At 37.6% G+C, this 23,097-nt stretch overlaps 2 protein-coding genes across 3 annotated transcripts in view; both read right to left on the bottom strand.

The window, feature by feature from the left end:
* LOC134543091 (uncharacterized) overlaps positions 1 to 23,097 on the bottom strand; it is a 34,913-nt gene that overhangs the window by 4,814 nt on the left and 7,002 nt on the right. The window contains exons 2-3 of the mRNA XM_063387872.1: positions 1,651 to 3,320; positions 391 to 528 (exon numbers count right to left, since the gene is read on the bottom strand). Of these exons, the coding sequence (XP_063243942.1) occupies positions 391 to 528; positions 1,651 to 3,320 (1,808 nt within the window). The remainder of the gene's footprint in view (positions 1 to 390; positions 529 to 1,650; positions 3,321 to 23,097) is intronic.
* On the bottom strand, positions 10,063 to 22,946 carry LOC134543090 (uncharacterized). 2 transcript variants are annotated; one of them, XM_063387871.1, is made up of 5 exons: positions 22,509 to 22,946; positions 16,668 to 18,694; positions 15,167 to 15,304; positions 12,011 to 12,214; positions 10,063 to 10,188 (listed from the first exon to the last, which is right to left on the bottom strand). In XM_063387871.1, exons 1-4 carry the CDS (start codon positions 22,621 to 22,623, stop codon positions 12,038 to 12,040), a joined length of 2,457 nt encoding a protein of 818 aa, XP_063243941.1. In that variant the 5' UTR covers positions 22,624 to 22,946; the 3' UTR covers positions 10,063 to 10,188; positions 12,011 to 12,037. The 2 variants fall into 2 exon arrangements, with proteins under 2 accessions (XP_063243941.1, XP_063243940.1); XM_063387870.1 differs by having other exon boundaries at positions 16,668 to 18,729; positions 22,509 to 22,914.

Here is a 23,097-nt window from a genome sequence, read left to right as displayed (position 1 = left end):
CAATTTAATTGATAAATTTACTATTATTTGCACTCATTAATTCAAATATGTTTATTACTTTAACGAAGAGATTATTTCAACTATAACTTTTATACATGTTTGCTATTTAACTTCTTCCAATCTGTGTTATTCTGTTAAGGATAGGACGATGATAGGAAAAGTAGAAAACGAATGGGAGTGTTTCAAGTTTAATGTGCCTCGAAAAAGTCAAATCGATGGTTTGTTCCAATCGAGTGGAAGAGAGATAGATGCGGCGCAAGCGTACAATGAGCGTAACGGGACACCGTGCAACGGGACACAGTGCGTAACGGGACACTTTTTCGTGCGTGCAGCCGGCGTTCATCGATTTATTAGACGTTGTCACGTCAAAAAGTAAACCTCTCGACGTACCTCGTAGTGACGGCGGATGTTGTACAGAATGCGCCGGAAGTCGTGCACCGCCTGTTCGACCGTCTCGTAGATCCTGCGCCTCAGCTTGGACGATATCTCCATCAGATTCATGGGGTTTGTGTGGGGGTAGCTCGGCACCTGAAATACAACCACTTAGACTAAACACAGGATTACCTACCAGTTCCTTTTTGTGCAATTTATTTTACTATGGATGGCTTGGTGGGTTACTCATTTGTGGCATTAAAAAAATGTAACGGTAAGTTTTGTTGAGATTACAATTCATTTGTATGAGAACGGTTATAAATAAAGGAATATTGCGTTCATTCTGAATATAGGTATAACTAAATTAGATAATCATGATGATTGTAAAATACTCTACATACTTATATTTGGTAATATGAACTAATATATATAAATAACTGATTGTTAATTATGCCCTTAAGCAAGGAGCCTATAGATTGAGTGTCTATTCTGAAGTTGAAGTCAACTGTTTAGCAATTGGATAGCAAAACAAATCGTAGCTATACAAAGGCTAATATGCTATAAATTAGTTAAATAGCTTGAAAAGAACTCGCTTGAAAGAATTGTAAATATGCCATCATTAGAGCCACGGAATTTTCGCGCATTCATTTAGTCGCAAGCTAGAATGCAAACCTCAACACTGTCGCACTGTGTTCGTGATTGGACCGCAGTTATCTGGACACGCCCCTCTGCGACCGTGAGCCAACGATGTCCAGCTAGGAGAGAAGTAAGCGAATCAGGTAGTGCCAAATAACAATAATAAAAATGTTCTCGCCAAGAAATCAACCAATGGGAAAGTAAACATGGGTCGAGCACACCTATAACTTTGAATTATATCCTGAGGCCAGAAAAATCCGCGAAATTTCCGGGACTCTAGCCATCATGTAGTGAATACTGCTAAACAGACATAATACCAGCACATCTGCAAGAAATTAACGTCAAACTTCGTTATAACCAAAAATTGTTTCGCTGTGCTGATAGAAAAGGGCGTTGAGGGGGGAGGGAATATTTTCATTTTGACCTGAAATATTGTATACACCAACTTCCTTACTTATTGCCTCGATGTCCAAACGTACCTTGGACGGTTTAATGACTGGATAATTGCCTATCCAGCTAAAAGAAGAAGAAAAGAAATAATAACTTTCCTCGCAAAGGCAGTTTTCACATAGGAATGAGACCTGTCAAATCAACATGCTGAATTTTTCCCGGTTCACTTGTGAACAAATCGTCTTCACTCACCTCTTTGCTCATGTCGTACTTGAGGATGAAATCCGCCTCCCTCATGTTCTTGATTGCGGAGAGGATCGACTCCAACTTCCTGACGGTGTCCTGGTTGATCCCGCGCCTCCTGACCCTCTGCGAGCTCCACTCTTCTTTCAGCTCGGACCAGTTTCTTGAAGGCAGAGTCGCACCGCCACTCCTTCCGCTTGCCGGGGTCCTCGGGGATCGCTTCCTGGACGGACCGCCTCTCGCGGCTTCCCTGGACCTGGCGGGCTTGGGTGTTTCTTTCCCCGCCGACACGTCTTCCCCGGGCGCGCGCGAGCCTTCATCCACCGCTGGCAGACTGCAACCACCAATCCCACTCTTCTCCGGCGCCACGATGACTCCGCCATCGAGCTCGGCCAACGCCAGTTCCCTACCATCTGCAGTTTCACAATTCTGGGAAAATCCACGAAGACCTTCACCGTCCTCGAGCGCGTAGAATTCACGGCGAGATTCGACATCAAACGTCACTGATTCCAAGTACCCGTCGTTTTCCAGTGTGCTCGTTGGAGTCTCAAGATCAGGGTCTTCAGATGGCGATACGCGAGTGACCAAACCCTGTCCTGAGTTATTCGCGACTTCGTCTTTGTCAACATCAGAGACGATCTCCGAAGCAGCTCTTGAAGCTGTCACTACTGGAGGACGAGGAGTTTGCTTTTTCCTTCTGGTCTTGGCTTTCTTTCCCTTTCTTCGTGCGGTTTTGTTCCTGCGCCGGGTCCAAGAAGGAATGCGAAATACAGATGCAAGTGCGTCCGGATGTTTGGGAGATCGTGCAGTTTTCCCGACTGTCGGGCGTTGGCGGCGGGGTCGAGGTGCACGGCATAAGTCGAAATTGTGAAGTTTTTTCAAGAAACATTTTCTCACGCAATTTTTTAGCGTGTTGTTATCTGGAAGTTGCAAATAAACCTCCTCGAAACACGCAAGTAGCTTGCAAGTTAGTTCAGAATAAAATTTGATTTTTTGAAATTGCAGAGGTTTGTATTCCTTGGCTGCCAGTTCTTTTGGAAAATCGAAGAAATCACAAATGCTGCTCAGTGTGTTATCACCGTCGTGTTTCTTTTGACAAACGCCGAATATTTCTGCAAACTCTCTGTCAACAAGCTCAACCACATCATTTCTGACTTTGCAATAGTCGTTATTAGCGTTGTCTCTGTCAGGCATGGTGACTTGTGTAGGGGAATGAGGTGTCTCTGCGACAGGATAAGTGTCTGGTTCATCTTTGCACGGTGTCTGTAGCTTGTTAAGGTATTCAAAAATATTATTGAGTCCTGAAATTGATTTCATTTCATCATTCCAAGAACCATGGGCAGAGCACGATGCAAATCTGTGCATAGAACACGTTCTACAAACAGTGCCTGATGCTTCATCAGGATAACTGCCCATGGAGTGGTTTCCAAAATCAGGCTTGACATCTTTACATAAGAGCATAGTATTTTCGTTAATGTCATGGTAATTTGCTTCGTTGTTGCCGATCCCATTTGGTTTCATGAACTGGTCTGTATTTTGATTGTGTTCCAAGACAAGTATTTCTGTCTTGGAGCTAAGTTCTGGATGATTATCATTTTCTTTTTTCAAAACTAAATTTCTGATGTCAGGGCTCCATTTCATTATATCAGCTAACGTCTGAGGCTCCACAAACTTGCTTCCTGAAGAAAAAAAAGATTACATTTGGTAAATACGCATAAGTAATTAAAATCACATGTGTATGTGCTCATTGGGTTGTCATAATGCAACATTAGCATAATTGTTTGTAAAAAAAACCAAGTGGAACAGTGGTAAGACATTGCACTCCTATGCCTAAGAACCCGGGTAGAAATCCCGAAATAACTCTTAAGAAAATGTTGGGATGGTGGAGGCTAATAAATCCCAATTACTGATTTCTTATGTAGAAGCACAAATGAAATACAGATTCTTAAGAAACAGTAAGAATATAAATTCATCATTTTAAAACCTTTTTTTTTTTTCAATTTTGCATAAAATAACCTGTGAAATGTCCCTGTGTACGAGAAGTAATACTGAAGGTGTATAATTTTAAAATATAAAATAAACTGAGCATCAGAACTGAGAAGTAAAACCAACCCGCAGTATAGTTTGAAAAATATGAAAACACCTTACTTGTAATATTCACTTAAACTCACTTATTTGGATGCTATTTTCATAATTTTTGTCGTCATAAAAGTTCCGATTTTCAGGAGAAAGAATGTGGCAAGTAGGGTGCGAAATTAGGTGACATTGCTTAAAAAATACTTAAATAGATATATGCGGATTTCAAACGTAAGATTTCCGCATGTTTTAGCATAAACATTGAAAAGAAATTACTGACGCTTTAACCATTTTCACATTATTCTTAATAAAGTTTTAAAACATGTAGTTTTTGACACTGTGAATCCAGAAACAATCAGCACAGTAAGGATGCACAACGTGTGGTAACCTTGCGAAATACTTCAGTAAACAGCAAAATTTCCAAGGCCAGTAGACTGTGAAGCTGCGCATATTCCGTTTTCCAAGCGGTAGTCCAGAGTCATGTTATTAGTCATCACGCCCCTCGACTTCAAAGTTCCCTTCTTCCGGTTAAGCTTCACACCGGAATGAGGAGCTTCAGCTTTATGCATCGGTTATTTCAGAAACAACATAAGTCACTATTTTGGCTGTTTTATAGAGTTACACATGAATTCAACTTCTGTTCATGTACGCGCACAGTTAAAAAAAAAATAAACTTAGTCAGCCCAATATTCGGAGTTTTATATGGGTCAAGAAAACCATAATTTATTCCAGTTACAACATAAGTGTTATGTTGTTTATTCACTAGATAGGTGATACTAAATTACCTACATATATCATGACAACTGTCGAATGAAATTAACTACACTACAGAAACACTGTAAAGATGTATTTTTTTATATTATGTTATTTAATAATTTAAGTTATTTGGAGTGCAATTTCTTGTAGGTACTAATAAAACATATATCACAGTGAGGTTATTGATTTAAAGGTTTTGAGTGCTATAATTGTATTGCAAATAAACATAGTTTAAGTAGATGTTAGGGAAAACGTTTAACCGGGGCTTCTCACCACCCGTAACGATCTATAACAGAGAGACGTTTCAGTTTACATTCCCGGGTTTGTCTTATAACTGGTGGGTCCGCCAACCAGCAAAACACCGGTGGCGCTCTGCTGATCCCTGGAAGTTATACTCGCCCGCCTAGCTCCGACCAGCCAAGCCGAGAATATTCCAGACCATTCAACGGCCACGTCGGCCGGGAGTCCGGGAGACGTGGCGAGGTTGTGGTAGAATATTCTGGGCGGCAACGCGGCTTATATAAATCCCCTGCCTTCGAAGAGGAGGAGGAGGAGGAGGAGAAGTACACGACCATCAGCGAACAAGTACGACGTGCCGCTACCGCCCGACTTCACCCGTGACGTCACGCTGACCAGCCCACCAAAGCTTTGGAACTGAGACTTGTCTCAAGCAGCGTTAAGCCGCGTCGCCCCCAAGCCCAGAAGATATTGATCGTACGAGACGGACTTGTAGTTTGACGTCTCGCAAGGAGGACTCGCTCTACGAGTGACGACAGTAGTGTAGTCAGTAGATGGCGTTGCCCTTGAATTTGTAATGCGCTATCGTTTGGTGCGTCCATCTCGTCTTGCCTAGGGGTGTACCTCCCTTCCCACAAAATGAAGCTGAAGATTGGCGTCCCGGTTTTGTGATGCTTAGCCTTGACGCACCGAGACTGTGCAATCAATGGGAATTTAAAATAAAAAATTTCCGTTTTTCAAGTATACGTCCTAAAGACTTGAAACTCGAAAATGATGTTCCTTATATTACGATGTGATTAGCCCGGCCAAAGCCGGGTACTTCAGCTAGTAAATAACAAATACGTGTAATGCAGTGGTCTGTTTGTGATTGTGCTCCAAGAGCACGCCGCAACAGTTTCTTAATCCAGTTCAGCTCGCCACGCTGATTAACACAGACGGTGCAACCTCCACGATGTTTGTAATTAGTGGAACAGTGTCAGGAGGAAGGGTCTAACGCCCGTTTTACAATGACACGGAAGCGCAAACGGAAACAGATCACCTTAACGGAACGAAACAGAGCTCCTACAATGGCACACAGACGGAGACGGACTCGTACGGATTAGTTCGGCAATGCTGAGCTCCTCCGCTAACGTTGCTCCGTGCGACCAATAGAAGCCGAGTATTCGGCTGCGGTGGTAGCCACGTTTGTTTATGTTCTAAATACGTTAAACATGTTTCAAGTACAAGAATATCTAGTGTTATACCAGTCCTTTGTCGTTTACTTTTATGATACTTATATGTAAATTCTGCCCGTGCTATAATCTCGAAGCATTATATATACGTATATAGTTACATCAATATTTCGTAACCTTGAAATGCAATCTCATTGGTTACTATTTGTTACGTTCCGTTTATTGTGGAAGCAGCAGACGCGATAACGGAGTGGTATTCGTATCCGTTTACGTGATCCATCTCCGTTACCGTGCCATTGTAGATAGGGGCATAAGCGGAGCCAAGTCAGGGGGAAGAGTCTATTGACCAGTTGCACCGTTCTGCTCTTCGATTCGCGATCTAATGATTTTTTAGTCCAAGAATGATGTTCAGATAATTCCTTTAAACGCTGCGCTAACACATACTAGGGCTACGCGATCTTCACTCGCGTGAACCGATGATGATTATACTCTTCAATCTGCGGCAAACGGCGGCAACAGTGAGGAAGAAATGCTAGGTGCTTTTTATATTGGTGGGTTGAAATTATTCTAAATCGTTACTATCGAAGCTGGCTACGTAGTCTCTGTTGATTTTTAATAACGATGTAAAACATAGCATACTGATATTTAAAAATGTCAAAGTCTAATTAGTCTGCAATGTAAATAGAGATTAAAAAATAGTCTCTATTTAATATGTAAATAAATCATTACGAAATAAAAAAGCTTATCAGGCATTAATCTAAAATATTATCTTTGAAAGATTTGTGCAATGGAAATGCATTACTTCGTGTAATCTTTTGGACATACGCCATTGCTAAGCACTTTTTATGTAGAAGAAAACTAAAAAATACCCAAAAGACAAAAAACACAAATTAAGCAAAAAAATTGCTGTTGTCAACAGGATATTAACACCACATAATATTCCATAACAGTAATATGGTAAACAAACAAAGAAACACAAAGAAAAATGGACTAAGAGAACGAAAAAAAAAAACCACAAATGATGACAGCACAAAAATATTGAACCCAAAAAAAAGTGCTTAGCAATGGCGTATGTCCAAAAGATTACATCAAGTCATTAACCTAAAATAACCATAATTTCAAACAGTTTAAATTAGATCATTCTAATTAGAAGTGGTCGTAATGAAATAAGAAAGGAGTCTTTTTCAAACACGTACTATAAAGATGCAAGTATTTTTAATCATTCTCTAATATTTAAGTCTGATTACAATAACAACTTACACAAAGTCCATACCAATTCTGGATATGTGTGCTTGCACTCTGTCGTTCCGATATCGTCGCTATGAATCGCAGGTTCGGTCAGTTCATTCCGAAATTTCCAATGAGAACGCAATGATTCCAATGAGAAGCGCTCAAAACACAACGGTGCAGCAGAAAAAGTAAACCATTTTATGAAACGACATCACGCTTGAATTCCGCTACATTTCGCCATACGGCCGGGTTTATAAACTATACAAGAAACGCAATAACGCAAGAAACGCAGGTTTATACAACCGGTTTATAAACTACGCAAGGCCATTAACGCAACACAAGTGTTGTTTAACGTCGACATTTCTTTCGTTTTCGACGGTCATATCTAAAGTGAAGTGTTCCGAAAACTTTTAAAGATTCAGACTTTATGTGCATAGCAATCCATGATGTTATTTTGATTGTAACATGGCGTTTTCACTTGTAAAACTTTCGCACAGTGGAAGAAAATACAACTTTTAAATCATATCGTTGAAAATTTTTTATTTTCATGATAAACATGAATGAAGAAAAAAAAATCCCGGGTAAGAAATTCTTTTTCAACTTTTACAATTTCAAGTTGTCAGGTTGGCGACGTCTCGCAACTTGCGTGATTATAAACACCGTGATTTTCTTGCATTGACTGCGTGTTGCGTTTTTGTGTTGTTGCATTCCTTCACTTTAATTTTTTTTTTTTTTGTAAATTGAACTGAAATCATCTTATAAAATTACAGATACTTGTACATTTGTACATTTACATAAAAGCAACTGTATCACTACAAAAGAATTTATCATTACTACTGGGTAAGAATCCGAACCCAGTATAACTGCTAACACTATTTTGTAGTGATATTGTAGTGATACAGTTTTTTTCATGTAAATGTACGAATTAACAAATGATCTGTAAGTATACGTGAAGATTTCTGGACCTTTCACAAAATAAAAATGTTACAGTGAAGTAGGATTCTACCGGGCTTCGATTCCTGGCATTTATCACCCGCACCTTATCAGCTCCGCTGCGCTGGTATCGCGACAGTGAGTGTCGTGAATACACTGTTCTATTCTTCATAGCTGACAACATCTTGTATCGCTAGGGCCACGAACTTTTTGCGAAATCATTTCCAGACCAACTGTGCGTTAAAACTTTGTAGCATTGCCTGTGTTTCGCGGTTGGCTGGGTTTATTTCAGGAACTAGGTCCACTGTCAGCCACACCAATCACTGCCATCCAGTGAAGGAGCACACGCGCCCTGAATGGCTCGGCCAGAAATGGCAATGGCTTCTCTCGCAGACGGCCGCCAATTACAAGTGAATAATTGCTAGCGCAGACATACATTATTGCAGTCTAGTGAGAGAACAGATCATTTCGTGAAAAAAAAAATACATGCCCCTACGTATCGCTTATGTAAAATGTAAAACATATTTTACGGTGCCTCTTGTATTTTCTCTTAAAATACCTAAAAAAAAACGAATTTTTAATAGACTCGTGCATTAAATAACCTTGTGAGGTATTAAATTAATATTCATCAAATTAATACAGTATGCACTTCCGTTTTGCAAAAACCATCTCATTAGCACAGTGCCGTGTGTACCTTTCTCACGAAAAAAATTTCGTGACAGAATAAATAGTAAGCAAGTACACAGCAAATTAACGAGAATGCTTATGCTAGACATTCCCTCTCTCTTTCCTAAAAGTTGAAGAGACATTGCCAAATAAACTGTTTTATATATAAATGTCACAAATATACGCATCAACAGATCAATGCGAAATGGGTAATATGTCATAAGAAGTGTATACAGAATTTGTATTTTGACAGAAACAGTTTATTTTATTTTATTTTTTATTTGAGGAGACGAATTAGTTCTCTTGTAAATATTCATATAAAATTTATATAAAATGTTTCACAAGCACAATGAAAAGTACATATGCTTCAAATCAATAAATACCACTAACACTGTAACTTTTCATCACACTGACACCGTCTGTCTGTTTGAAAAATTCTGATTAAAAAAAAACAGAAGTAATTTTAATTCTAGAGTTAACTGTGTTTTTGGTTTGCAGCCGTGTCAAGTTGAATAATTAGTCACAGAAGTTAAAGTCAACTCTTGTGACGTAATCTGCAGTGTAGTTGAGTATAACTACCGCCACTCCTCACAAAGTCGATCACAATATTACACATCACTGACGTGAAAATTTATTGAAAAAGCGTCCAATCCTTACGCTGTTTCAATAAATACGAATAAATAAAATTCCTGAACTAAAACGCCCAAGTTGATGAAGATCGAAGATGACACGAACGTGCAATGAAACTAATACACGTATGCTCTGTGCAAAACACGATTGACATTTGTGGTTGCATTTAGACTAAATAATTTAACCATCACTTGCCAAACTAAAGGCAATATGTATTGAAGTTTCAACCAACAATTACTGAATAAAATTTGTTTCATTTACTGTTAATAGATCTTAAGATAATTTTTTGTATATGCGGAGGGGGGGGGGGAGAGAGAGAGAGAGAGATATATTCAAATTAATGTACGGATGTTGCAAATAAAACTAGTGACTTCATAAAATATTTTTTACGAGTTTGGAATGTATTCAGGCAAAAAGTAATGACAATAAAATACTGGTCGGTATTTTAGTGACAAAAACTTCTATTTGACATAGAAACATCACTTTTCAACTTACAAAATGCACACAAGAATTCTTTCGTAATATTAATACATTTTAAATTCTTAGCACAAGGACGAATATATATATATATATATATATATATATATATATATATACATATTTTGCATTTACCACTGATTTTATGCCCTAGAATAGCCAGTCTATCTGGATACAATATTTTAACTGCATTGCATTAAGGGCAGCTCTAACATTTCAGTTTTTTTACTCTAAATCACTGTGGTTATGGATTAACTTTTACTAAACTAAAATAACATTAAAACAATTGAAGAGTTCACAACACAATTACAATGCGGTTTTCCGAAGTACTGCAGTTCCACTGATATCGATTACATCCTGATAAACACACCTGAAATGAAAAGAAACATATCTCATTCAAGAAATTACTTAATTTAAAAAACACACAAGCACGATGCATAAAAGCTACATACGTGTAAATAAATCATGCCAAAAATAGTATTCCAAAATAAATTAAAACTTAAAACGAGTAATGTAATTCACTTAAATCATATGTCTATGAAAATATAATAGGATGTATTCAGTAGCCTATGTATCGAATCAAAAATTTGTAAAAATAGAACAACTTAAACCAGGTTGTGGTCCAGAAACCACGAAATAAATGACACAACGTGCTGAGAGTGAGAAAATAGACATTTTTACTCGTAGACCTTTTTTTAATTACAAATACAAACATCTTCTAAGCTAACTTAATGTTCTTTTTCGTGATATTTAAATTAGTACATATAAAATATCAGCTTAATGATAAGCGTTCAATAAAACATTTGATTCTCATAATAGTCCAGTCAATGAAGGCTCACCATCCAGGAATGAGGACTTTTAGTATATTTACCCCCTAACTAGTCCAAACAAAGTCCCAAAGTCAAAAATTGTGTTCATTCCACTTCCCTCTACAATCTTTTCGTTGTCTGGACTATAAGAGTTATTTTACTTAATAATCTGACAAAAAAAGTGTCAGAAGGCATTCAAACGCAAGATGAATGCAGAAGCATTATGAATGAAGAATAAACATCAAATTAATTTGTTTAACATGAAATTTTTGAAAATATATTTGTTATGCGTAGTATTTTCAGTATTGTGATGTAACACCACAATATGCATATATTACATTATATGTAAATTTTAAATGACATTATTTTAAGTATTTTAAAATTTTCACTAAAGATCTCTGAAGATGCAGGCACCTGGAAAGTTAGAGTTATTATATAGCAAGCTAGTCTTCTATAATTTATTAGTTTTTACATTTATTACTTCATCACTGAACACACGCAAAGCCTGAACAAACGTAAGCAAATACCAAACAACCGATAAGACCGAAGTGTGACGCTCAAGAAAGCGTTTTCTTGTAAAGGAGAACGTCAACTAAGCAAAAACCTTTGCTTGAGTATGCAGTGTGTTCAGAAGTCTTATCCGGTGAAGAATGGTTACCCTGAATTTTTGAGGTGTCGTGAAGAGTTCAGTAAATAAAAACCTGTAATGAATGTGACAAGTGAATCAACCAACTAACAAACCTTTGCTTGAGTATGCCGTATGTTCAGAAGTCGTTTACAGTGTATAATGATTACCCTGAATTTTGGAGGTTGAAAGTCCAGTAAATAATACCCTGTAATGAATGTGACAAATAAGTGAGTCAACCAACTAACAAACCTTTGCTTGAGTATGCCGTGTGTTCAGAAGTCGTTTACAGTGTATAATGATTACCCTGAATTTTGGAGGTTGAAAGTCCAGTAAATAATACCCTGTAATGAATGTGACAAATAAGTGAGTCAACCAACTAACAAACCTTTGCTTGAGTATGCCGTGTGTTCCGAAGTCGTTTACAGTGTAGAATGATTACCCTGAATTTTGGAGGTTGAAAGTCCAGTAAATAAATAACTGTAATGAATGTGACAAATAAGTTTGTCAACCAACTAACAAACCTTTGTTTGAGTATGCCGTGTGTTCCGAAGTCGTTTACAGTGTAGAATTATTACCCTGAATTATGAGGTGTCTTTTGAAAGACCATTAAATAATAAAATGTGATCAATAAGTTCAGATTAAGTCAACCAACTAACAGCTTCTGCTTGATTGCCCAGAGCGTTCTTAAGTCGATTCCAGCTAGGAATGAACACCCTGAATTTTCCAGGTGTCTGCTACGTTCCAGTAGACGGCACCTTTGAAGAACATCGCCGAGACGCGCATCACTCCGAGTCGACATCCCACGCCCTGTAGCGGAGGACGTCGCTGGACCTCAACTCGTCTGGGTCGCCGGTTATCTGCGAGAAGTCGCAGCCGTGGAAGTTGTCCAGCAGCAGGTTGTCAAATCTCCTGCCGAGGGTGAAACTGTGCTCGTAGAATATATCCTTGTCCTCGCCATCCTACGGTAAATAAAAATATACATGTCGTCAATCAAGTACAGACACACTCTCTCAATTATCCCACACTCACACCAAGTCTTATTTCTTAGTTTTCCTTGTTTTTTTTTTTATAAAGGTTTGGTCTACATATGCTCTACACAATCTGTCTTTGCCTAAAGATACATAGATTATTATTGATCTGTGCTATGTTACTGTATATCAGAAAATACAAATTAATTTTTCAAAAGCAATCTACGCGTACAATCAGTTGCATTGGGAAGCCTACTCTGATCGTCTGCTCTGACGTCGTTGTGCTGTCAGAATACCCGTCAATGTTGGGTTCCTCTGTCTGTCACTGTGTTATCTAAAGTTTTGGTTTGTCTGTATTTACTGTTTTTGTTGCAATTATCTCATCGTTGTCAGTCCACTTGTTCTTCTGTGGTGTGATTGTTCTGACTAATACCTTTCACGGAATTGTCTGTGCCGTATTTACTCTTAGCATTTGACACCGGCTGATTTAGGCTTGTTTTCTGTGTTTTTTTTGTATTCATCTTTCTTTGTCCGCTCTTCGGGTTTTCACTATGACATATAGTGCAAACTAGCAATGGCACATATCCAAAGTAATTATTTAACTCAACCTTCCTCATTGCATTCAAAGAACGCATCACTGGGAACTTATTAGAAAGTTAAAAAGTCTGCTTTGTTGTTACTGTTTATGATTTTGACCACATAAGCCTTCTATTATAATTTTTTTCTTCAGTTATTAGCGTAATTTTATAGCCAAACGATATTTAGTATTGTAGGTGTAGCGTTGGCAATCGAATAGGTTGTAAGCCACTAGCCATTTAGAACCTATAATTAGTAGTAAGTAATGCATTATGCAATGCGATTTCCAAACTCTATAACGTGTGTTGGTTAGAGTGCTTCATCTCCCAAATTACCTGTTGTTCGGATGTTAAAAAGATGAAAATAGAGTTGCTACTTCACACAAGCAAGTCAAAATGTTCCAAAAGTGAGGACTTTCTGTACAATGTGTGTCAATCAAGAACATTTGGTTGAATATTGTTATGGTAAGGAATACACCAATACAAAAGACTCCAGCAAATCATCTAGAGCAATGGAATAAAACTAAAAGCTTCGATAAAACTTAAAAAATTAAAATTCTCATGAACAAATATTATTATTTTTTGTTTAAAATTATTCCCAGAAATTCGAGTAAGTAATTGTCTGTTTTTGTCAGAGTTTCGTATGAAATGTTTGCATCATTACCGAAGCTCGACCTTTTACATTTGTATTTCCTTACTCACTCTGTTTTTTTTAATATTCTTTTCAAAAATAGTTTGGCCATTAATTTTTAAAATGGTTATCATATTCACTATAAAATAAAACTTTAAGATTGTCACTTCTGTAACAAAAACACAGAAACGTTTCAACTCGCATTCCATCTTATTCTTACAAGTATTTTTATCTGGGAATACTAAAAGTTTAATATTTTATATTTTGATTTAAAAAATATTATTATGAATTGCCTTGTAATCTTGATTAACATTGAGATTATTTTAATTCAATTAAGATGGGTGCATATACTTCAAGATTGAAGCTTCTATATTCATAATCAAAACAAAACACAGCAATAACATCTAAAAGTTATTTTGCTAATGCTAAGTTATTTTAATATTTCTGGAATTTTTTAAAATCGTCAATAAACTTTATTTGTTTATGCGTTACCATTCTTTATTCAGAAGCATAAGTTTCGTCAAGTGCAAAAAATTGAGAATTTCTACTTTATTCAAAGTGAGAAAAAATCCCACCAACTTAAGTTTTATCTTAATCGCACCTACCATTCGCTTGTTTGAGAGGCATTTAACTGTAATAAAGCCACTAACTAACTGTCCTAACCAGCGAATAATAACTGCCGGTATCGCTACATTTAATGTTCATCTTTACTTAAATTACATTAGCTTCAACACAGTTTTATTTTCAATTAAACTGGTAACCAAAACATTTCAATTTTAAATGCAGCTCTACAAAATTATTAATCATATATTAATTCAATTTTGATTCTTCCAATTGAAGCTCGGTTATCCAGATTTTACGCATAATACCAGTAAAAACCTTTCCAAATAAATTAAATACATCACGTCATAGAAGTTAACAGTTTACCTACTGTAACTTTTAACAATTTTAGTATGCAATTTAGACCGTCACAATTATACAAATTATATACAGAAATTATTCGGAATTCGACCAACAAATTTCAGCTGTAGGTTCACCACGACAAAATAAGTTGAAAACCTCTCTAAATGACCTATGGTCTAAAGTGTTTCACAAGTCTGGTATACGTCTTAGAAGATTGGGCTAAAATATCTTTATTGCAAATAATAGAGAAAGTATTTAAGGTGGAGAACTGAGCTTCTAGATTATGTTTAATTGAATTAAGTTCTACAACCACCGCCCGCGAATTTCGTGTCTATAGAAAATCATTTCATTGAAATATGTCACAAAAATATGTGGAAAATAATGGTGTTACTCCCCATTATTTTAATGAAATAATTTTGCCACAGTCACAAAATTCGCGGTTGTCATATAACTTATTCAGATAAATATAATCCAGACGTTCAGTGTTCCATCTTAAATATATTCTCTATGATTTACAATAAAAATACAACTTCAAAAGGCTACACCAGCCTTGGAAAGCACTTTAAACCTTAAGTCTCAAAGAGGATTCCAACTTATTTTGTCGTAACGAACCTGCAGCCTATAGATACAACCATTATATTTTCCAACGAATTTGTTTAGTTTACTTTATGACCACAAATTTCTGGAAATGATCACGAGGTTTTTCAGGAAACTTAATTTTTAACAAAGTAGATTTCACACCAAAAGATTCATGTTAGCTGTAAACAACAAAAACACTGAAATCCATATTCCACGACGAATAAGTTGTAACATGGAGAATGGTGCACTACTCACTTCGTAATGAAGACGCACGTTCAAGAGCATACGACGGAAATCGTGCACCAGTTGCTCCACTGTCTCGTAAACTTTACGCCGCAGTTTCGACGCAATCTCCTTCAGGTTCATGGGATTTGTGTACCGGTACATGGGCACCTGGAAAATCATCACGACTGTACATGAAATAATAGTTTAAAATAAAATGATGATCAGTTCTGGGTCATTTCTGAGGGCCGTGGTTCCGCCAGATACACTAGAAACCAATACAGAACAGCTTCAAGAATTTCGTGCGTCAAATCTGCTATTGTTGTCACACCATTCCAATACATGGCAGCATGTATGTGAAGTATTAACACAGTATTTATTTTTAAATTCACGATAACAACTTTACTACTAACCCAAAAAACATTATCTCTAATCAAATCATTTTTATAGCTTTGTAAATTTATCGTAAAAATAACCATCCAGTGCTTGAAATTTCCTGATGAGATTGAAATTGTCACGAGTAATAAAATAAATTATTTAACTATTAACTAATAAAATTATTAAAGTCATTACATGTCACCGGGTTATTTGTCGCACGCTCGCATGTGTTGTTATTATAGAGCTGTCCGGTATTGGTGTCCCTTGTATTTGGTCCCAGCTAACAGTGCAGCAGTGAGAGATACGACGCACCTGAACATGTCAACGCAGGGCGATACTGCTTTGTTTTACGGGTAGTATAAAGGGCGAAAGAACAACCCAACACCTAATCATGGCTGGTTTTTACTGTGTTCATAGAGAATCCGCAAGAATCGGCAAGAAAGTTGAATACAAAAACGCACAGGGAAAAATAAGCCAAATCAAACGATGTCAAATGTTAAATAACTGTACATCACAGTCTGTTTAGGCCTGATGACGGGAACAGATCCCAGTCCCCAAAAAGTCGCAACTGTTTTGTCTTAGGAAGCCTACTGCGTTCGACTGTGCCGTCGTCGTCGTCGTCGTTGTCCAGAATACGTGTTTAGTTTCATCAATAAGTTCGTCTGTGGGTCAGTGTGCTGTCCAAGGTCGTTGGGTTTTTTTTCTGTTATTGTTACAACTGTCTCGTCGTTGTTAGCCCAATGTGTTCGTCTGTGCCTTGATATTATTTTCTTTCTACATTTGTTTCACGGAATTCTCTGTTTTGTCTATTCATTTTATGTTTGACAACATTTGCATTTGGCTTGTTTTTCCGTGTGTGTATTCGTATGTCTTATCTATTTTGTCGTTTCTCTGTGAAATCTGGTAAAAACCATTATTTAAGTCCATATAAATCTTTAAAAATCATTCCCACTTTGCAAGAATTATTCATATTCATTATTAGCCATAAACCCAGAAAGGAAATGTTTCACAAGTGAAAAATCTTCTACCCGCCCAGAAATGGAACCCCGGAAAATGCCAAAAGCTCTAAACACTGAGCAAACAGGTCAGATTTATAGTTATGTAAACTTATAAAGATCATAAATTCATACTGGCTGAAACAGTAGCTGTTACTTACCTCCTCACTCACTTCGTATGTGATGATGAACTCAGACTCCTTCATGTTCCAAATGCAAGTAAGAATGGACTCGAGCTTCTGCATCTCTTCTTGGTTGATGCCACGCCTCTTGCTCCTCCTGATGCTGTTGCATCCACTTTTCTGAGTCAACCAACCCCGTGCCGGAGTTCTTGGGAAGTCCCCGCTTCCGTTTTCCAGACCGCCGAATGATGGTCGTCGCGGAGAAAGATGATGTTGCTGCCGCGCCCCTCTCGAGGTCACTGATTTCAGATTTTTCTTTGTTATCGATCTGCTTTCCTTGAACTCGTTCTTGTTTGCGTTTTCTGTATTCTCCCCACGAGTCTTTGCTGCTGAATTCCCATCTTCTTCTGCCCCAGTCAAAGTTACGGAGTGCTTCAATTTTTCTTCAGCCTTGGCCTGGGCTTCTTTCCATGAAAAATCACGCCTGCTTCTTCTCGGCGCAGTTTCTTCATTCGTTGGCAACCTGGTGAAGCCGAGAAGGTGCCCCACGCGATTCGCACTGACGTAGTGAGAGTTGTGTTGCGATTTTCTTCCAGGAACGAAGTGTGTGCCAGTTTTCAGGTACTTTTTCTTAACAATCGTGTCAAAGTCTTCTGCACTGTGCACATCGGGACATGGGACAGGAGTAATGCACATGTTAGAATAACTTACTGACGATATCGACTGTTCATCTCGCGGCGAGACTATTGTTGTGGGTATCATGCCATCGTCGTGGGTCTCTTCGGAATCGCAGTATGATTCAGAAGCGGGGTTTGCTGTCGATCCGATAATCCTTTCCTGTGAACACTTTCTGTTGGCTCTTACGTGCGACTGCTTCGCTTTTGAATTTGGAGCAAACTTTTGAAATGTATGACTGGCATTGGGTTTACCTCGAGCTTTAGGAACAAAACTTGGAACCTTCTCAGCTGAAGCTTTTGAACCTTTGTTGTTTCCTAATGTATAGCAGCTTTTTCGTGGTCGTGTTGTTTTGCTGCTTGTGGAGTATTGATAACCATGTTGTTTCCTAGTTTCTGTACAAAACCCTCTTTGTGGACTACTTTGTGTGTGCTGAGGGTGTTTCTTCGCACTATTGTTTGTGTGAGCTTTACATGTTAATTGTGTATTTAGATCATTTTGCATTTCATTTAGTTGTTCCCTAGCACCACACACGTAAATTTTCATGGCATCGTAAATTTGCAGTTTGCAGTAAGTTGTCTCTAAATTCGAGAGACACTGGTGGATATGGCCGATTACACATGAAGCATTTGAAACTAATGTCGTCTTGAAGTCTTCACTTCTATTCTGAGTAGCAAATACCTCACTCGAGTCAAGATACAAACAAAATCTTGATTCTGAGTCGTATTCATCTGAAGTTCTAGCATTTTCAAAAACTGGCTCGACTAAATTTTCATTAATTGAGCAGACTTTTCCACATTTACGAACTGAGATTTCACTAACATCTCTCAGATTTAACAATATGCTTCCTTGCATGAGGTTGTTTCCTGAGACCAGAATTTGTTCAGAGGGGAGCATGTAATGTTTCTCTTCTACGCCAACCATATGTGTGGAACTTGAGCTGATTTCTTCTATGGGTGAATTTGCAGTGCTGGACTTCCCATTAAATTCATTAAGCGTAGAAGCAGATACAAACCCAATTGTGGCGATATCTGTGTCATAATTATCTGTTTCACTCATAGTCTCTGTTTCCGTTTCTGGTTCATCACTGCATACGTACTTCACGATGTTTTCACCAAATTCGGACATAGACTGATACTGTACCACATCTTTGTGTAAAGTTCTCAAATGGCTGCCTGCAGCATTCTCTCCGACGCCGATGTGTTTCACAACTGTCGAACCAACTCCAACATCCTCGGTGTCCACGTCAATTTTTACTGATGAGTTTGCATCAACACTTTGTTCTGAGTAAAAGCTGAACTTCTGATAGGATGGCGTAAAACAGTTGTAATCTTCACTAGTGTTTTGGTTGAACATGTTTCTATCTAGTTGATACCGCCTCTCAGAGAGTCCTGTAACAGCAGCTTGTGATTTCCATCCTGCAAATCTATTTACAAACAGAAATATTTTCAAAAAATTGTTTTCGATCTAACATTTTTATTTGTATACGCGTGAAATGTGAAAATTGAATTTACTTGAAGTTTGCGATAATAACTGACTTTGTTAACAAAAAGAAAATAATATATTGACAACTAGCTGAAGTACCTGGCATTGTGTGAGCTTGACTTAATAGTGAAGAGGATTTATTCAAGCGGGTGGAGTAGTTTTTTTTTCTCTTTCGAAATCAGTTTTAGACTGTAATTATCCTCTTACCTCGAACGTCAAGTGTACAAAATTTCATATTTTAGTACCACAATCCTGCTTTAAGGAATTTTTTTTTTGGGGGGGGGGGGGCGAAGGTAAGAGTGATTTTTCGAAGCTTATCATGTAGAGAGTGAACTTCCTCTTATTCGGAATATGAAGAGTAGGAATGTTGATAAATCTCGGAATAAAACTGTATATTTGTACTTTACCAAAACCAGCAGAAACGTTTCTTTATAATCTACGATACCGGCAAATTATTGTGAAAGCAACATAGTAGCCCTTGTGGACGTGCAGACATGATAAATAGGAATTGACTCGTCATTCTTCTTACTAATTTTAGGTTAAAGGACAAACGAAACAGACTCATATATTTTTTTGCAAGTACTATGGTTCATAATCCATGGATCGGGACATGGAGTTAGGAAATGTCAAGCAACGGCATGATGTGACGTAGTTTAAGTTGCCATCGCCATATTGTTCTGCCCATAACATTGCGGAAACGGGGTTTGGCCCGGTCTGATGATGTTAAGCAAGTATGACATAGAAGTTGAATCCACTCTGATTAGCAAAACAGTAGCTGTATAAATGCTAATACTAGAAGTTTATTTAATAGCTTGAAAATAACTCGCTAGAAAGAATAGTAAAAATTTCATCATGACGTGAGTATTGTTAAGCAAAGATGGTACCAACAAATCAGCAAGGTTTTGCTATCCAGATGGGATGATATGTAAGGGTTCGTTCTCATTTTGACTCTAGTACTAACATCGCAAACATACACGCGCACACACCTACTCCTCAACCTTTTCCCTCCATGGATTACAATTTTATCTCCTTACTATTTCATAAGTTATCAATTGGACAGATAATTAAATACTATAAAACTCAATACCGGACACTTTCGGGACATCGTGGAAACCACTGTGTTCAGCGATCCTAGCGAAGGTTGTTTCGTACTTGGATTGAAAGAGATTATAAATGTTTATGAATTTCGGTAAATTTTTTAACAATTAGTGGATGAGATGTCACAATATGAGCTATTTACGGCTGTAAGAATAACCGAGTACAAAATAACGCGAAATAGTTCACGAATTTTCAAAAACTAACATGTAATTATTAGTTTGTAAATATATTTCAGTCTGTAATGTTTCATCTCCCAAATTATTAAAGAATTGTTAACTCCTGTTGATCACATAAACATTAAATAGTTAATAGAAGCTAAACACAACGATTTGAAAAATAAATATGGGTTTATTTTTCAGATGTCACTGCATTCAAGCATCACTGTGTTATGTCAAACAGGTTATGAGTTGTTTGGTTAAAAACAAATAACAGGAAGCTATTTTTTTTCTTTTTAATTCCTACACACAATTAAAACAATAATATTTCTCCTAGTCATCATTAGTCATTATATTGTTACGAACATAAGCAGGGCCACGGCGCGCGAAGGTTCAGAGCTAGCTGACATCACGCTGCCGCCGCAACATGAGACGTGCCGCGCACGCCTGGTGGATTACAAGGGTCGCCGCTTCCCCTCCCTCCAGATCTCCACTCCCCGCGCGGCGCTCTGCCTTTGACACGTTAACATGACACCTGACAGCAGCGGAGTTACGCGAGCCGCCGACGCGTGTTTCGAGAGAATTCTGCCGTCGGGTCGGCGCGGAATGAAGCGACTGGCCCCAGCAGCGCTCGTGAATTCTAGAAGTGGCGCCTGTTATATATAAGCCCAGGACACCGGCCTCCGAGTGAGTCAGTGAAGTCAGTGAGTGAGGAGTCAGGGGAGTGTGAAGTGAGAAGTCGGGAGCTTTCCCGCGGCGGAGTTTCCGGGCGATAGTGCCGCTCGTGCGGCGGAGCGGCGAAGTCCCTGGACGAAGGTTCCAGGGCGGAGACATCAGTTCCAGGCGATAGTGTCGTGGGTGCGGCGGTGTTCCGGGGCGAGAGAGTTCCGAGCGAAGCATCGAGCGGATGCTCGGCGAAGGGAAGTGCGACGGCGGCGGCGGAGTCCCGCGACGGAAGTCCACGAGGGGTGCTGTGGCGTGAGTTGCGCCAGAGGTGCGGCCCGGCGAGGTGTGTGTTGTGTAAAAACTGAGTGGCTGGGGAATGAACATTTTTAACTGTAATTAATTAATAAGCATCTTTAGAAGATTATGTTAGTGACGTAAATATTGGCGATAAATAAAACTGTGTAATAAAATCTTTAATTGGGCTATCCATTACGAACCCAGTAGTTTTCCCACGAGGATTTATTATTTTCATTTTTAATAAATCGTAACAATATGTTGTTTCCCTCCACTTTTCTAAACAAAGTTCTATGCAACTCTCGAAAGGCAGTGCTAGTGTCCATGTTGCTCCATGATAAACAGTCAGTGTGTCCGGTATTGAGTTCTATAGTATTTAATATGAGTTCAAAATGATATATATATCCACGCCCATCAGCATGATACGTGCTTCGTTTATACCTAAGCGAACATACCTATCTTGTAAACGAATAGAGTTTTTGATCAACAGTTTAATCTATTCCAACTAAGATCACCAAGGAATTTGGTTTTAAATGAATACTCATTTATACAGATACATTTATCAAGGGTTACTACTTAAAAGTCATTCGTACCTTTAGTAATTGGCGTGATTGATTGTTGGCACAGTTTTGAGAAATTTTCGTACAAAGCAACAAAGGCTTTTATTTTAAGTTTGCATATAGCTTCGTTGTGTTTTCATTTAGGTATTTGACAAGGCAATAAATTATTAGCTTTTAATCTCCAAACGTAAAATCATAATAATTTAGATTAGTTTTAATTTTTGTGTGGCAAACTAAAGCGTAGCCATCAAACGCATATAAAAAACAGTAAAGTATATGCAAATGAAACAAAGCCAAAATTAGTATTCAGGAAGCAGAGGAATACAGAAAAACCCAACTTCACATACGTATTTTTTCCTTCGGGTAAATTAACAGTTCAATGCTGAGTATTAAAATGTTTCATATGTTCTTAAAATAATGCTGAGTATTCATTAAAATAACTCTCCGTCTTACCTATGATTTGTATACGCGGAATAAATAAGTTAAAAGCCAGACATTTTTATATGCACCCAATGGTACTTAATAGAAAAATCGAAATGTTAAACAATATTTTATAATCTCAATACGCTTTCCAAAGATGAGTGAGAGTTAAATTAGGATTCTAAATATACGTGTTTGTGTATTAAATGGTTTGAAAATACTTTATCAACTAAATTACAATAATAATTAATTTTAGACAAGCTGCATAACAAAATTGCTAATTTTTTAAAAAAAAAACTAGCATAGTTGCTATGAGGAGGCTATTTATAATTTAAAAGCCCGCGATATTTGGACCACCGGTCGAATCAGGCGTATTTATCATTCGACAATCATGTCGATTATCACCAAAAAGAATAAAATATGCAAACTCGTTTGTTGGAACATAGGAAAGATCAAATTGAGTACACTATAAATTACTAAAGTTACATATACTGGTTCCCAAATAAACAGAACATTGCAATACTCACCTGTATCATCGAATGAGAAGCGAGGATTGACGACAGTCTTCATTTCACAAGAACTATTTTTTTCATTACGACGACGAGAAATGACTTTTGCAGATATATATTTTTCTGCGTTCATATTTAATTTAATGGATATTATTATAAGATAACTGAAAAGATTTCACGAATTACACAAACTTATTAAAATGAACAACAGTATGACGTTTTGTCACGCAAAACTGTTACTACTTTAAATCAACGAAATTCTAGTTAGTATTTTACGAAAAGCACAATTAAAAACTGTTGAAACTTACTCTTATTAAACAAACGCTAAACGGAATATTACAAGCTTGGATAAAACACGTAGTTATAATGGTTTTTATGACTCGAGAAAAATTTTTGCTGCAATAATGAAGACCAACCACTTTTTCATTTTACTTTCGCATATTTCCAAAGAAGACCAGGTAAGTTCCATGCAAAGAGATGGAAATTGTAACCCACTGAAAGCGTACCAAAGAGTACATACAGTTGTATCGTTTTAATTTACAATATTTGACTGTACTATATATTTATGGGGAATTAATCCTAGCCATGTTGGTTTGCTCAGTTTTTT

This window comes from Bacillus rossius, assembly GCF_032445375.1.
Source record: "Bacillus rossius redtenbacheri isolate Brsri chromosome 9 unlocalized genomic scaffold, Brsri_v3 Brsri_v3_scf9_2, whole genome shotgun sequence".
Classification (NCBI taxonomy): Eukaryota; Metazoa; Arthropoda; class Insecta; order Phasmatodea; family Bacillidae; genus Bacillus; species Bacillus rossius.
Note: the sequence above shows the minus strand (reverse complement) of the source record. Positions and strands in the feature narration are given on the sequence as shown.

Bases quoted from the DNA above. Each gene is read 5' to 3' on its own strand.
- LOC134543090 (XM_063387871.1), bottom strand. From the start codon at position 22,623: ATGAACGCAGAAAAATATATATCTGCAAAAGTCATTTCTCGTCGTCGT. The intron at 15,305-16,667 runs GTAAGTAACAGC...ATGATTTTCCAG, and splicing joins CATACGAAGTGAGTGAGGAG to GTGCCCATGTACCGGTACAC. The intron at 12,215-15,166 runs GTGAGTAGTGCA...TATTTACCGTAG, and splicing joins ACGTGCGTCTTCATTACGAA to GATGGCGAGGACAAGGATAT.